Genomic DNA, 15,164 nt, shown 5'->3' with positions numbered 1-15,164 from the left:
ATAGAATTTAGGAATAAGAGGTACCTGACACTACGCCTCCAGAAAGAAATTATTCAATGCATTCATGGCCACTATCAAGATGGGCTACTGCCTCGTATATTAATATTACAGGATATTTCTTAATATATGCTCTAATAGCAGAGAGCACATTGAAACCAAGCAGAATTTTTCAACAACGCCGGCGCTTAGCAACCGCTCACGGTTTTTACAAAACAAAAAGGCACATGAATATCGATAATAGTATCTCTATCAAGAAATCAAAAACCAAAGATTTGAAAATATTATGAAACTAAAAAAGAATAAAGATGAAGATGAGGGATAAGGAAACAAAAACTAGCTTCTAGCCAAAGATTATAAGCCACCGCTGATACAGAGGGTAAACATTGCTATCACCCCTTGGTTGCACCCTCAAAAGCGGAACCATTTTAGTGAGTAGAGTCCTGGGTATCTGGATGTGCAACACTCCACGCTCCACCCCAGCCGGAAATCATAACGAACCAAGAGGGCGAACCGACGGGGTTAACAGCTGATTGCTCTCTGTACGAGAGAGAATTGCCCTGCAAGACGACCAGCTTCGTTACTGGACAATTTCATTGGTGACATTTTCAGTTTCGCAGGGATCGCGTCGGCTATCTCTCCGCTACTTGGACTTGGACTACGAATCACAAAGTCGTTGCGTTGACTGTTTGCGATGTTTTCCTCGTCTTCTCCATGGTTTTGCCGGCAATCCGTCCCTCGTAACAAGTGATTCTCAGGTTCCCGCATCTTGCTACTGCTTTTGACCTTGTTCTCTTCCTCATCATTATATTTTCCAGATAGCCAGGCCTGTCTGAGCACGTCTGGTGGTGGTATGGGCTTTCTCCCGGTTCGACTGACAATCTGTGCTTCCTCTTCGGGAGTTAAACAAACACCGCTCGGTAGAAGCGCAAATCGTCTATGTCGGTGAGAAGGTGGGTGCTCTAACCAACTCATCATATAAGATTCCGCACCGGTTTCTTCGAATGGCCCAAGCTAGGAAGTCAATTTTGGTTTGAAATAATGAGTTTCGAAAGAGTATAGCGAATTCAGGAAAATTTTTTATGTTCACGAGGGAAGATCACCGTCTTCTTATATTCACCGAGTCACGGCCAATACCCGATCCAAGGGGAACGAGCAGCAAATGATGTCGTGCATATCACGCAATAGAAGCATCCATGGTTCTACCTAGGGTGAAACGTGCCAATGTTAAATTGGCGGCGGCAAACTCAGTCCCGAGTTGGAGCGTGATTCCTGACGTGTTTCTGTTTTCACGTATCCTTGGAACTAAAACCCTCGGACTTCTCACGTGTGGTCGTTGCCCCAGTTCTTTCCCTAATTAGTCGCTTGCGCGGTTGCCTCGTTCGTCGACTTCTTTTTCACTATGACATCAGCCAAGCGAAGTTTAAATGCCACGAGCAAGGCTTTTGACTTTTAAGCTTAACCATATTTTGACACTTCGACCTGGAAAAAAAAATATTGAGGCCTTCAAATTTGAAACCTGGTACTGCGTGACTATGAATAATCATGATTCCAGCTAGCAGTAGCACGGCGTTGTGGAGAATAAGTCCTTGCATATGTTAGAAATATAAATGGAAATCTCAAATACTGCTGCCCCAACGAATCCTGTCTTCATCGGAGAAGATATGGGGTGGTGCCAAGCTTCAGGCAACAAGCCTTGATCAATTTTTTGGATATGTAACATGATTACCATATAATTTCTAGCCTGTGTAGGGACTTATTTTCCAGGGCCTTGGATGTCCAACTTGACATTCATGCCTTAGGCATCAAGGGTCTGGGGCACTGGGATGTAACATACTTACCATAAAAATTTCTTGTTGTGTGCAAGGACTTGGAATGCCGCACCTCCCGTATCATAATAACTGACAAAAATATCTTGTCCAGAGGTTTTGAAAATTGCCACCTGTGGACCCCTTTTAACTTTCCCAGAAACGGTAACCCTGGGTGAAATCTTAAAGCTTCAACCGCAGCTGGCACCTCCTTTTCATGTTTCTTCTTCCTCACACCTTGGTGATGAGATGTATGACATGGCCAATGGGCGAGGAGGTGGAAAACAGGGGATCTCTGTGTTTGGGCCAATCCTACTATCCTACGCTCATGGAAGGACCCAGGGGTTTTTGCTTGGGTACTGGATCTCTCCAAGGCTCTAGGTGCCAATTACCACACCACGCCATCCTTCTACCCTCAACGAAGGCCCATTAGGGAGATGGACACACGGCATTTCAGTCAAGTGGAAGAATCTCCACGCTCTCGAATTTGATTTCGCCAGCCAAGAATCAGATATCACCACACAGAGCAGCAGCTTACAGACTGCGCGGAATACCTTATTCAGTGCACCAAGTGAAGCGTTCTGGGACAAAATTAAGACAGAAATGAGGGCGAAATCGACACTCCGCCAATGTTATCCACAAAGAGCGTCCATGGCAAAGCGATTTTCCGATGTACTCGCGACATCACTTCTAGAGACACACATCATCATGAAGTCGTGCAGATCCGGTCTCCAGACCGACTACAGCCCAAGTTTTGCCGGTGAGATGTCCCCTCGAAGTGAAAGCTATTGGCTTGCTTTATAACCACAAGACCAATTGGCCCAATGCATTGTACAGTACATGTACCTCAGTTCAAAGATATGTATATTTAGCAATGTTCTTTCATTGCGTTCAAGGATGAAGGCTGTTAGGGATTGGTTCGGGCGGGTGTAAGTTGGATAGGCAGGGGGGTTAGGGGGAAATTGTTTTTACGCCTCGGGTTCCTCGGATTACCACTTCGCCTACGCAGAGCAAGGTAGTCCTTGAAAATTTCTTTTACAGCCTTTTTGTGTCAGTGAGAAACCCAATTGTGAGACGCCAATATTCGAAACTCCCATGTCCTCCTCCATAGAGTTCCTCAAACTCTGTGATACAAAGCCTTGAAAGCTCTCATTCTACGAGCACTTCCACCTTTCAAAGTCTCCAAATTGATCATAATATTATGTGTTGTGCAAGGTCATTAAGACCAAAAGTTGTACAAAGCCCCAAGGCCAACTTTCACCTGTCAGGATGTCCTCTTTGTCTCAAGATGTATTTCATGCCAGAGGAATAACCAAATCCCTCTGCAGGTGCCCATTGTCAACGAGTTAGAGAGGGTAAACTGAAGCATAACAGAAGTGGCAATCAAATGCTCTGGATTTTCGGGCATCGTCCCTCATGTCCCTAAAATATGGTCAATGTATCTAGCGTACACCCGCTTTGGTAAGCGCCCAAAAACTTTGCCAAATTTCAGCAACCTGGGATGGTAGTAACCAATTGAATGCATCGTATTCATCAGAAGCCCACCAGTCACCGTCTTCTGAAATGGCTGCATTGTCGTTCTCTTTTACTCAACGTGGGGCGAAAAATTTATGTAGTACATATCAGTTGGCAAGTCCCCTAAGTGAGGGGTGGGTTTACTTGGGGCCTGCTAACCAACCTTTAGGCCCTGGGCCACTAAACCACACCCCAACTGTGAATTTCATTGGTGGCAATTATAGGGTCTCACAACTAACTTCGACAACCAAGCTTTAGGCGCCATGACCCTAAGTCTTCTCGGGTCTTACCCGGATGTAACACAATTGCCATGTATATTTCAATGCTACCCCTATTTTTCCAACCCCTTTTTAATGAATTATAGTACTGTATAATTAATTTCATCTGGAATTTAACCTTTATGTGAGTGGACGTAGGCGAGTGCTTGGATGAATAACGTAATCAACCACCTAACGCTAGTTTCCACCCAACGCTCGCCTTTGTAAATCAATTACAGTCAACTTCAAATGTTAATATCTCAATGAATATTCATTATTTTTAATTTTTAATTTTTAATTTATAAATATCAAGATTTATATTATAATATAATTCAAAATTATTATAATATAGTTAAAATTAATTAAAATATAGATTCAATTATAAAATAAAATACAGTGAAATAAAATATATAATATTTGATTATAAATTAAGAAATATATATTATATATTATTAAAAATTATAATTCTTATATAAATATATTATAATTTAATAAATATTAAATTATTTTATATAAAAATTCTATATTTTAATTTTTAAATATTTTTTTATTTTTTTATTATAATTTTTTATATAAATTACAAGTAAAATATTGAAAATTCTTGAAATTTTAAATTTTAAAAAATAATTTATTAAATATAAATATATTTAAATAATTTAATATAATAATTTATTTAAATTACATTTTTAAAGTATAAATAATACACAGTTATTACAAAAATAATATTTTAAAATATATATTATTGTATAAAATTCTAAATGAATAAATACTAAATAAAAATTTTTAAATAAAATTTTATATTCTATTAAAAATATTTAAAATCTATAAAATATTTAATTTTAATATATTCTGTAGAAATAATCAATATTTATAGCCCCGGTGGCCGGTAATGCGGCCACCAGGTAGCGCCTTGGCGTGGGGACCCAAGGCGCGTGGGTTCGAAACCCCCAAGGGGACAACATTACAGAGCCAACTTCTCAGCTTCTAATAAAATAAAGGGATGTGAACTTGCCAAGTAGGTACCTTCGGGCGGACCTACCACCTGATTTAGCTTATTGTTTCTGGGCTGGAAACCTGTATCGCGAGTACCAAATCCTGTCTTTCATTAATTTTCCTATGTTCCTGTTATATTCTTGGCGTCATTCAACACTAAGCATTCCTCCTATAACCAACTCTTGCCTGTATTTTGTTGGGGGGATTGGATTGGGTGATTCGTACCCTCTATACCACCACGGCGCTGGTGGTGATTGAGCTCTTTTGCCCTAGGTGGCCTAATATATTTAACATTACACAAGGACTCGTCATAAGCACTGCTTGCATACGAGTATAACGGAAGAAGAAGAAGAAGAAGAATAATAATAATCAATATTTATAAATATATTTATAAATATAGACTGTGTATTTTATTTTAAAATAGTATTTCAAAAAGTTTAATAAATTAATAATTCTATATTTTTTTTCTTATAAAAATATAATATAATATAATATATATCTATAAATTATTGTTATCTTTTTTAGAATAGTTTTGAATGAATATTCATTGAGATATTAGCATTTGAAGTTGATTGTAATTGATTTACAAAGGCGAGCGTTGGGTGGAAACGTACGTTACACTATAGAAACTGCACTTCTATTACACTTGTGAATTCTTTGTGCGATACAAAAACGAATATTAAGAGTATATATCTTTTTAACATTAATTTACATGAATGTACTGATTACAACTAACTGATCGTCACTAAGATACTCTTTACCATACCTTCAGCCCTCCGACGGTTGACAACCTGATCAAATAAGCTCAAACACACCCAGCAACTATCAGTTGCTCAGCAACCCATACTCTTCAGAGCTCATAGGCATCTGTGAGCCCTGTGACATAACAGAACTGAAGAATCTATCCATCATACTGGAAGAACAATGATGGGGGGGGAAAAAAGGAAAAGCTAACTTTCATTCAGTGAGCTTCGAATCAACGGGTTCGACATAAAACGCCACTGGATAGCAGCACTGACAACAACCCCACTTGTGTTGAATAAAAACTGTCAGCTTTTCTCCCTTCTAAATTGCGCTGCATATTTCGTGGATCTAATAACTAGTATTCAAGCCGGCCATGAGCGTGGAATTGGTTCCAGCGAACCCCTAGATAATGGATAATCGAGTTTACAACATCACTCTTGAGCCAGCCAAACACTTACCAGCATCGCCCTACTTATATTACCTCTTGACCCAGCGCATAATTTCAATGTAGTAGTACCTCATATCCGAAATGCAGGGGGTCAAGGAGTTTCTCTTGTGGCCTTGCCGGAGTACCACCTAACAGGTCTGGTAACTGATTGTCCCGCATTTGTCTCGCCTCGCTTCAAAAGCGTGGGACTAGGATCCAAAAGCTTTGGGCATCAGCCTGGCACACTCGTCACGACGGATCCAAACTCACTGATCCGAAAACGGCACGTGAGATATCGAGACCTCCCTCGGTGGAGGCGACTTATTGAACTTTCCCCGATTATATCACACGCCGGCGAATTGCTGTGATTATATAAAAGTCAAACTATGGCTGCCGGAGCGTGGATATCTCTATCTCCTCCGGGACCTTTGCTAACAAAAGACCAGCAACTCATGAACCGCAGGGCAGCAGCCGCTATAGTGTCATCAAAACACCCTTAGGCCAGGTGAGACTTGTGACTTTTCCGGAAGCGTTCCGTGCTGTGACCTGCCAGGGGGCACGGATAATAATCATACCCGGCTTTTGGTTGAACACAGAAATAACAATCGAAGCACGTAAATGTAATGAAGGTACTGAATGTACAGTACATTCATGAAAATACCTGCGCCATCGCATCCTGCAACGCTGGGAGTCTGTCGGAAGAAGGCTATATAGAGTTGAGCCAAGTGGCATTTCCATTTCTTGAGTAGTTTTGAGGTCCTGAGAATGGGATACGGATTGTGAAGGTTGATATGAATACCGTAGCCGTTGCTGAGAGGGCTTATGGGGTTAGGGTAGATATTGCGAAGCCTGGTTGGCATTACGGAGATGGATACATTCCCCTATATGGATTTGAAATATGCCTCAATGAACATTTTCAAACGCAACAGCCGGAAAAGCGCCACGCACGCTGAGTTGTGATAAACTAGTTACGACGAAACCATGGAATATATGACATGATATCGTCACTGTTGATGCCCTCATCGTCGATGCTGTATTTGCCTGGTGAGCAAGTACGCGTACACCAGTCACTTTTACTGCGTAAGCATTCAGCGGATAGCTACCGCCACTCTGAAATACCACTAATCCCGTTGTTCAAATGCCATAACAGATCTCCATCTCCAATTCTTACCAAAATAACCGGAGTACAAGGGAAATAAATGACACTGTTAAAACGATAAATAAATGGGGCGTCCATGATCATCTCTAAGAGACATATGGTTGAAGCCTGGGTCGATTGGATTCACGATGAAGAAACTCAGTAGCGTCTGAAGTTTCACAAGAATGGCGGCATTTTCCACAATTGAAGGGACTCTGCCTCATAGCTGATGATGAAATCACACCAGGACAGGGCTCTTTGGGGATTGCCGACTATTCTCCCCACAAGTTCAGTTCTAACTTTCGCCGCCCGCCAAGAACGGTTTTCCACGCAACAATCTGGAGTGTCATTCGGTGGCGCAAATGCGAGTTTGGGCGGGCACCTCCGCTGGCCGTCAAAACCTGGATATGTGGGGAGGCTGGGTTTGCGCAATCATGTCAAGTTGAGTAGTAGTTCGAAAGCACCAGGAGATGAGCATATCCTTTTTATTCCCACAGAAATATCAACAGTAGCCACTGGTTTCGAAGGCTCTAGCTTCCGCCATATTGATCTCCTTGGGGCAGAAAAATCATCCATGCCACTCATCTCCATTTTCCGTACTGATTGGACAGCATGACCAACGGGCCAATTTTTCTCCTGCTTGTTTCATGACAGCTGTGTGGAGCAGTTTGGTCCAGGGGTTGTGGGTGAGTTTTATGTTGCTGTTTCAGGATATACGAAACCAAAGCTAGTTTATAATGGCTTATAGTTGACGTTGGATTGGGCATAAAATATGGGGGCCTGCGGGATAAACAAAATGAACACACTCTCTGGATTTATCATGGCCATTGCTGCGAGTGCGAGACAAAATTTTTGCCGTTTTGGATGCCTCTTACATCTCCCGGTGCACTGGTTGAAGGAAAATAAAGCTTCGAAGTCATTTCTCTCCGATCATATCCCACAGTGTCAATCACATCTTGACCAGCTCCTGTTTAGTTATTCATTGGTAATCGGTTACCTCAATAATCAGATGAAATTACTCGGAGCAGCCCTTATTCATCCAAACGCCATTTAATATTGGTTACACAATCCCTGCGGATGTCACCATATTTGGCCCCGGGATTCTGACCCCTTGAAGCAATAATCTCACATATTTCTCAGCTTTCACACCAAAGTTCTCTCTCATCTCTTGCGAGTGGACTTTCTCTCGACAGGACGGTCATGCATCGGATCATACCAAGACATAACTGAACAGGTTTGCTGCCTCCTGACGTCTGTGATTCTTGCTGTCTTCTTTCGTTTAGAGAATGCAAGATTTGATATACCTTAATCGCTCATTCTCATCAGGAATGAGGAGAGACTAGGTTTCCTTGAACCATATCAAGAAACAAAGGCTTCCGAGCTAAGCAACTTCTGCAAATCGAGCCCCTTGTGAAACTGTGTCGTCGATTGCCTGGGCGCATTCCATCATGATACGGCAATTTTCCAATTTCATTACTAATGTACGTTTCTTGTTCATTCTTGTTTGTCCCCTCTTAATCCTCGCTACACATCACTCCAGGCCCAATCTTCCTGTAGTAACATACTGTAGAAGCGAGCGCCTCAGAGAGCCCGCGAGGATGTAGAGGATCAGAACCGATATTATGATATCGGCAATCCAGTTGCTAGCTCAAGACCACGGTCGCCTTTAATCGATCGACAATACCTAACTCCTACGACAGAACGGCAGTTACAGAAAGCATGCCTCTTGCTCTCCAGGAAAATTGAATGTCCTGACAGATGGACCGAATTTGATACTTGCGCTGACCCGGCAAATGCGAATATCTCGGGTTCTCGCTTCCTGGACTTGAAGATCCCATCGTTTGCTATCCCGAATCATATCGCTTCAAGTGTCAATAATGAGGAACCCCATCTATCAAATGAGAACAAGAATGGCACTTCAGATCTGGAGAACAAAAGCAAATTCGATGTGATCATAGACCTGGAAGAGAAACAGGAAATATCACATGACTGCTTCGTGGATGTGTTTGAGTACAAACAAGCGTCCTGGCTACTTGCTGATGAAGACGTGGGCAAGATATCGTTGCCCAAATATGAATCGAAATTCCGAAGTCCATCCGGCAGTGGGAAATACCCCTTTCGCGAAACTGTTACCAACCCGCTTGCAGAACATTGGGAGGATTCGATGTTTCAAAGAAACAAGACATCTCCATATAGTGTCTCATCTTCAAATGACATGGTGACGGATATTTGGGCGATTGAAGGTACCCCGACTGAAACGGAGCAGATAGATACGTGGCTACGGAGTGCAATTATACACGATCCTATCAATGAAGGGTGTCACCCTATAACTTCCTCCAAAGAATGGAATATGTCGCCGCACGAATCCCAGGCAGAAGAATCCGACAGCCTTTCTAGCTTGTTGATGGAAAGCAACGAGTACCAAACAGAAACCCACACCAAACAAACATACATAACTGATACCGATTTACCCCCAATCTGGAATAATCAAGATGACGGAGATCTATTTATAAAACCTCTTCCTCATTCACAATCATGGAACTCGCGATCCACTGGCGGGAAAACAATAATCGACGAAAACGGGCTGGAAAAAGAGATGAGTGCAGACGAGGAAAGACAACGTCGTTTGGACCTTCAACGTGCAGTCATGGAAAAAATGACTGGCAGACGTACCGTTCCGGCACCGATAACAGATAGAGCTGCAGTGGCCCTTGACTCAAATACCCCAATCCGGCCCATGTCGCCAACCTGTGCTGTGGTTTGCGCCAACGGGCAGCAATTAGACAAACCCGCAGATGCCAATTTGGACGAGCGGGCTCAACTTCTATGGGACCAGCAGACAAAGTATACGCTAGTGAGGAAATTGTCGAGCATGGCTCTCGGAAAAAAGAAGTCCATCCCCAAAGTGAATAACGTTCTTGGCTTCAGTGCTGTCGTGGAGACGAGGTAGCTGCTGAGGTTTAGTGTATCGAAGTGCTCCGAGGATGTTGTCCTCTTTCCTTGCTTATTTTGCCTGGATAAAACCAGGAAACAAACCCCCTTACCAGCCATCATCACCTTGGGCAGCATATTATCCTTTTGTTAGTCAGTTGTATATACCCCTGCATTGATTCTGCGGTGATACAATTTTATATTCATCTTTTTGGCGAGCAATATTGTTCATAGACAGTTTTTCCTGAATTTTTTTTTTTTTTTTTTTTTTTTTTTTTTTTTTTTTTTTCACAACCTGTAACATACTATACCAGGATTTTTTCTGAAGTTGGGGGGCCTTTTTCGTCTACCCTTTCATCTGGCGAACTACGCCGACGAATCCCTTGTCTCTCTACCCAGGAATTCATATTCTTATTTTTCGCACGACGTATTCTTGAACTATATTAACATATTAACCCAACCCATCCAACTATCAGGCGAATTCCAACACCTTTATGCTCCACCCATGCTTGCGCTGGGTAATACGCTTTCATCCTAGAAGCGGATGCCTTATTTTGGAGTTTAACACACCTCAAATACAATATAGCCCTTCAAGCGGGCCAAAACAAGACATTTCGTCAGTAGAATCGCCGCACCAGAAATACCATCCATCCCTACTTGGCAAAAAATAAGTAATTACGAAAGAAACGAGGGAAGATTGTACTTTTCGAAGACTAGAGCTAGTAGAGATGATCAAGGAAAATGATGATGTATCGCCGGAACATGCCAGTTGCAGGGGAACCGGGAAAAAACACGGCACATGCGGATGGGGAGGATATTTAAAAGAGAGCAACATAATTCGAGATCCAATGAGTCAATAAACAATGAAAATTTTTGGTAATGTTCATATACCACTCTAATACCACCAAAATGACTCTTGAGACACAAAGATAAAGTTTTTAATGACACCTATCTCTGACTCTGAAATAGGAACAGAAAATTGTGAGTGCTCGTATAGTAGGGAACGTGATAAAATGTAATGATACAAAATACAAAGACGTTGGCAAGTAACTAAATAATCCAGTCGCTTGAAAACACAAAATCAATCAATGGCCGCGTCTGGGTCTTTTATTTTCAGCTCCATTTCTCGCGGAACCGGCAACGTTGGATCGGCCATCCATGCTGTGGACAGCGGGTCTTCCGCGTTTCCTGGGCCAAGTGCCTCCATTGTTGCTGTTGTTGCCTGTCCCACCACCATTACCTCCACGACCGCTACCCACATCTCGACGCTCTCGATCTCGATCTCGATCGCGATCGTGGTCCCGGTCCCGGTCCCGCTCACGATCTCTATTGCGATCGTCACCTCGACCACCACTACTCCATCTGCGGCCTTCCTGATCGCTTGGAGGCGGTGGGGGAGGCGGTGGAGGTGGCAGCGGGGAAAGGTCAGAATTACTGACACGGCTGTGGCTCTCTTGGGGCCCCTCTTCACGTTCTCGCTTGTCCCTTCGCCTGGTAGCGGAGACAGGCTCCCTGTTTGTGCTCGAGCTCTGCGCAGCTCTTCGCGATGAGGATTCTCGTGAGTTGCGAGCTTGGTCCCTAGTGCTGGTTTCTGTTGCCCGACCTCTATCACGGTCACGATCCCCGTCTCGATGGCGTTCTCGATACTCATCCCGTTTAGCACTGGGCCTCACACTTTCCTCTTCACCTCTACGACTGGAGTCGCGCTCTCGGTCCCGATCTCGGTATTGCCGGTCCCTGTCTCTTTGGCGTTCTCTCTCACGGTCCCGTTCACGATCTCTTTCCCGATCTGGAGTATGAGTACCACTGGAGTGATGAGGGGGATCGTCGTGACTCTGTTGCCGCCTTCTCTATAATTTCAGCTCTCCGGCCAGCTCGAGTAAGTCCACGAGCTTCTTCTTGTGGGTGAGTGTCTGTCCGATGCCAGAGCGACCAGGGAAAAGCTCTGGCCTTGGCGTTCCTGGAGGAAAGTGGTCGAACCAGAATAATTTTCAGCCTTCCCTCCAACTGGAGTTTGCGGTCTGGTAGATTGAGGTGATGGAGCATTGATTGAATTGCTACCAGCGCGATTCGCGCCTCTTCCCCTTATTGAAGTCCCCATCCCGGGTTTATCTGCTGCACCCCCAAATTGCTGAAGCATGCTACTCAAGCCTGCAAATCGTTTATCTGCCCGCCCCCTCTCTCCTGGAAATGAAGGTCCAGGTGCGCCTCGAGTGGTTGTCGGAGGGACAGAATGTTGATGGCCACCACCCCGAGGACCGGAAGGTGGTAAGGTTGATGGAGGCGAAGACGGTTGAGTTCCATCGTCCCCGGGAGCTTGTAGTGCTTTTAGGCGGTCAGGATGAATGCCGGACGTGTCAACATTGTCCAGGGGAGCAGGCGCAGATGACGAAGTTGAGGCGGACTGCTGATCCTGATGGGGAGGATTCCGCGTGGGTAGTCGGTGAGATGGTCCTGTGGGTGGCTGGCGGTCCGAAGCCTGTGGCTTAATTGGAAGAGGCTGCAACAACGGAGCGTTTCTCCCACCACGCTGGGAAGGATTTCTCCTTGGGCCTGACGGGATATCTTGAAGCCTCTCAAACTGCTCCTTCGAGCGTGAGGGAAATCTCGAATCTTGATTCAACCTGCCATAGGACGAGTCTGACGTTAGTGGCGGGTACGATGATCGCGAGTCTTGGCCATGACGGTTATCACCCGCTGAGGGATGAGTGGATCTGTCTCCTCTTGGCCCCGTTGGGAGATCCTCTGAGCGTGATAATGGGTGAGCATTAAGATTCGCAAGTTTCTTCTCTTCACGCTCATTTCGCTTCTCAGGTCTATTAGGAGGATTGGAGTCCTCAACTGTGGTAGGGCTAGGAGGTTGTGAGCCATAGCTTCTTGTATCGTCCCGTTCAGGTCTTGGAGGCTCATGTCGCTGGTGAGATGGGGGTTCAGGGTAAGACAAGCGTGGAGGATGGTCTCGATCGTGAGATTCTGAAACATTAGAAGGTCGATATTGATGTATATCGCCATCTCTAAAAAGGCGCTCTGATTCATGCCGAGCTTGGAAGGCGTCTGCTTGGGGCAACCTCGCTCTGTTCGTCCTGTCAGGCCATTCCTGATCTCTTGGAGAGGCGTGCGGGTCTCTGTAGCTTGGACGTCCAAGATGATCTTCGGAGGGCCGTGGAGGAAAATCTCTCTCCATCCGAGGGCCATCAAGCCTATCTCTATCCCCAATCCGGTCATTTTGGCGAGCATGGCCTCGGGGATCGTTAGGGAAGGAATGATCAAACAGCTTCTCGCGATCCGGTCCACCAAATCGTCCAAGGCGATCTGGATGTCTATTGTCTCTAGAATCTCTTCGTTCTTCTGGAAGGCTGGGTGGCCTCATGGCAGTTCGCTCATCAGAATGTTTAAATGATCGAGGAGGTTCCGGTCGGTTAGGGAGAGGGCGGACGGTAGGGCCAGACTGAGAAAGGTGTCGATCTACATCCGGACGTTTTGGGATGCCTGGCGGGTGGGGTGTTTCAGAAGGTGATTTACTAACTACTCGTGACGGTGCAGGTGAGGATGAACCACGACCCGAACCAAGGGATTGTGTATCTGCTGGGGGCGCAAGAGTGGCCACGGGGGGCTGTGAAGGGAGTTGTGTAGAAGCCGTTGCAGACTCCGCAGGCTTCACTGGTTTCGCTGGCTGCGCTTCTTGTGTTGCCGCGTGAGTTTCACTCTGTTCTGTTCGCGCCGTTGTACTTGGAGCGGCGCGTTCTCCGGTGCTAGAGGTGTCAGGTATTTGTTGCAATTGGGTGTCATCCTTTGTCAGTTCTTGTTTTGTGGCTGCATCGTTCATTCTAGCTTCTGACATTTTCGCGTCTTGAATCTCGCCATCTTCAACCTCTGATTTCCCGGGCCCTGAAGGCTTCGCACCATTTACCCTAAGTATCATCAGAAATAAGTCCCATTTCATCGGGAGGGGCAAAGTTTGTATCGACTCACGTGGCTGACGTCTCAGATGGTTTAAAGTCAGGAGCTGAAGCATTAAGTGGTTTGGGAGTAGTTGACGGGGGCTGCGGTGTCCGTACTTTGGCCTTGTCACCCGGTAATGATTCATTCTTTGGCGAATTAGCTCTGTCCTCCATAATTTTCGCAGGTAGACTCACAATCATGAACGCTTGTGGAAGTAACCACTTCTTTTCCCTTCTATTCAAATCCCCAATCAATGAAGCAGCTGGAATTTTGACATCGTCACGTGGATCCATGGTTTTCAGGTTGTTAACACAAGTATGCATATCTCGGCCAATCCAGTTAACTGCAGGGAAATGTTGGACCACGGCCTTCAATACGCTGATGGCATTGCGGATATGCATATATTCGCCTCCTGAAAGACAGGTCTTTAAGCAAGCGCCAAAAATGCGGTGCCACTTGTACAAAATTCGACGGAAATTCTCATAGTCCAAAAAAGACTTCGGCTTTCCCTCTTGGTCCACAGCCATGGCGAATCCTGGGAGGTCCCTTTTAGGCCCGTACGCTTCCTTCTCGTAGACAGCCTTGTCGGCATGCCATCGAGTTAAATCACGCAGTATCTCGTTGAGGAAACGACCAAAATTGTCAGCTTCCTTAGATGTACAATGGAAAATTATTGCAGTCAAACGCTGCTCGCGAAACAATTGGTCAAGGAATCCCACCGTTCGGAAATTGGGTGTTCCTGAGGAGTGTAGGTATTTGAGCATCTTGAAACTGTAGAAAGCGTCAATAGGGGAGAGAAGTAGTCGAGGTAATAGACACTGTTCCATGACCGCAATGTTGAGGGCTTCGTGTTTCCCTCTCAATCCAACAAACCACCGGTCCTTTTCTTTCTGTAATCTTGCACGATTTAAACCGTAACATCTAAGATGGGTCTTGTTCTCCGCTAGAATTCGGTCGTGGAGGTCGTTAATTTGTTTTTTTTCTTTCTCCTTTTTCAAAGTACCAGCAACGCTAACATCGGACCTGTCTTGGGAGATAGCCTGGATCCTTTTCTTGAGACGTTCCAGTTCCTCTTCGTAAGCGCGTTGAGGAACATGAATGTCATACAGTGACAGTTGCCAAAACGTTACAAAGAATGGAAGACCAACAACCTCCCATGTGCTTCTTGGCATTGTGATTTTGATTTTTTCCATAACGCTTTCGAGAACTGGATGCCATGGTAGGTTTTCAGCGGTGGATTTAGCTGGAAGTGGAGTATACGGAAGGTTTGACGGCGTTTCGTTCTGGCTATCATTGGAAATAGGGACAGATTCTTCAGTAGCCATGATCACATCTTCAGATGGATATTCTTTTTCCACAGCTTCGCCATCATCGACCATTGCCATATCACCACCGGGACTCTTCGATGATGC

General features: G+C 44.8%; 4 protein-coding genes across 4 annotated transcripts; 1 reads left to right on the top strand and 3 right to left on the bottom strand.

Annotated features, from left to right (window-relative positions):
• Positions 1-519: 519 nt before the first annotated feature.
• On the bottom strand, positions 520-1,173 carry HCAG_02924 (predicted protein; the record flags this gene model as incomplete). Its single annotated transcript, XM_001542703.1, has 2 exons — positions 520-871; positions 1,118-1,173. 2 exons carry the CDS (start codon positions 1,171-1,173, stop codon positions 520-522), a joined length of 408 nt encoding a protein of 135 aa, XP_001542753.1.
• A 3,293-nt stretch (positions 1,174-4,466) lies between these two features.
• HCAG_02923 (predicted protein) lies at positions 4,467-6,694 on the top strand (the record flags this gene model as incomplete). Its single annotated transcript, XM_001542702.1, has 7 exons — positions 4,467-4,513; positions 4,576-4,820; positions 5,162-5,180; positions 5,536-5,618; positions 5,826-6,028; positions 6,205-6,370; positions 6,546-6,694. The coding sequence occupies 7 exons, from the start codon at positions 4,467-4,469 to the stop codon at positions 6,692-6,694; spliced, it is 912 nt and encodes a 303-aa protein (XP_001542752.1).
• A 362-nt stretch (positions 6,695-7,056) lies between these two features.
• Positions 7,057-7,423, bottom strand: HCAG_02922 (predicted protein; the record flags this gene model as incomplete). Its single annotated transcript, XM_001542701.1, has 2 exons — positions 7,057-7,280; positions 7,387-7,423. 2 exons carry the CDS (start codon positions 7,421-7,423, stop codon positions 7,057-7,059), a joined length of 261 nt encoding a protein of 86 aa, XP_001542751.1.
• Positions 7,424-10,895: 3,472 nt separating this feature from the next.
• Positions 10,896-15,131, bottom strand: HCAG_02921 (conserved hypothetical protein; the record flags this gene model as incomplete). Its single annotated transcript, XM_001542700.1, has 3 exons — positions 10,896-11,599; positions 11,791-13,721; positions 13,783-15,131. 3 exons carry the CDS (start codon positions 15,129-15,131, stop codon positions 10,896-10,898), a joined length of 3,984 nt encoding a protein of 1,327 aa, XP_001542750.1.
• Between the last annotated feature and the right edge of the window lie 33 nt (positions 15,132-15,164).

The sequence above is a fragment of the Histoplasma capsulatum genome, genomic scaffold (genome assembly GCF_000149585.1).
Source record: "Histoplasma capsulatum NAm1 scaffold_2 genomic scaffold, whole genome shotgun sequence".
Lineage (NCBI taxonomy): Eukaryota > Fungi > Ascomycota > Eurotiomycetes > Onygenales > Ajellomycetaceae > Histoplasma > Histoplasma mississippiense.
The sequence above is the reverse complement of the archived record's forward strand: the minus strand, read 5'-3'. Positions and strand labels throughout refer to the sequence as shown.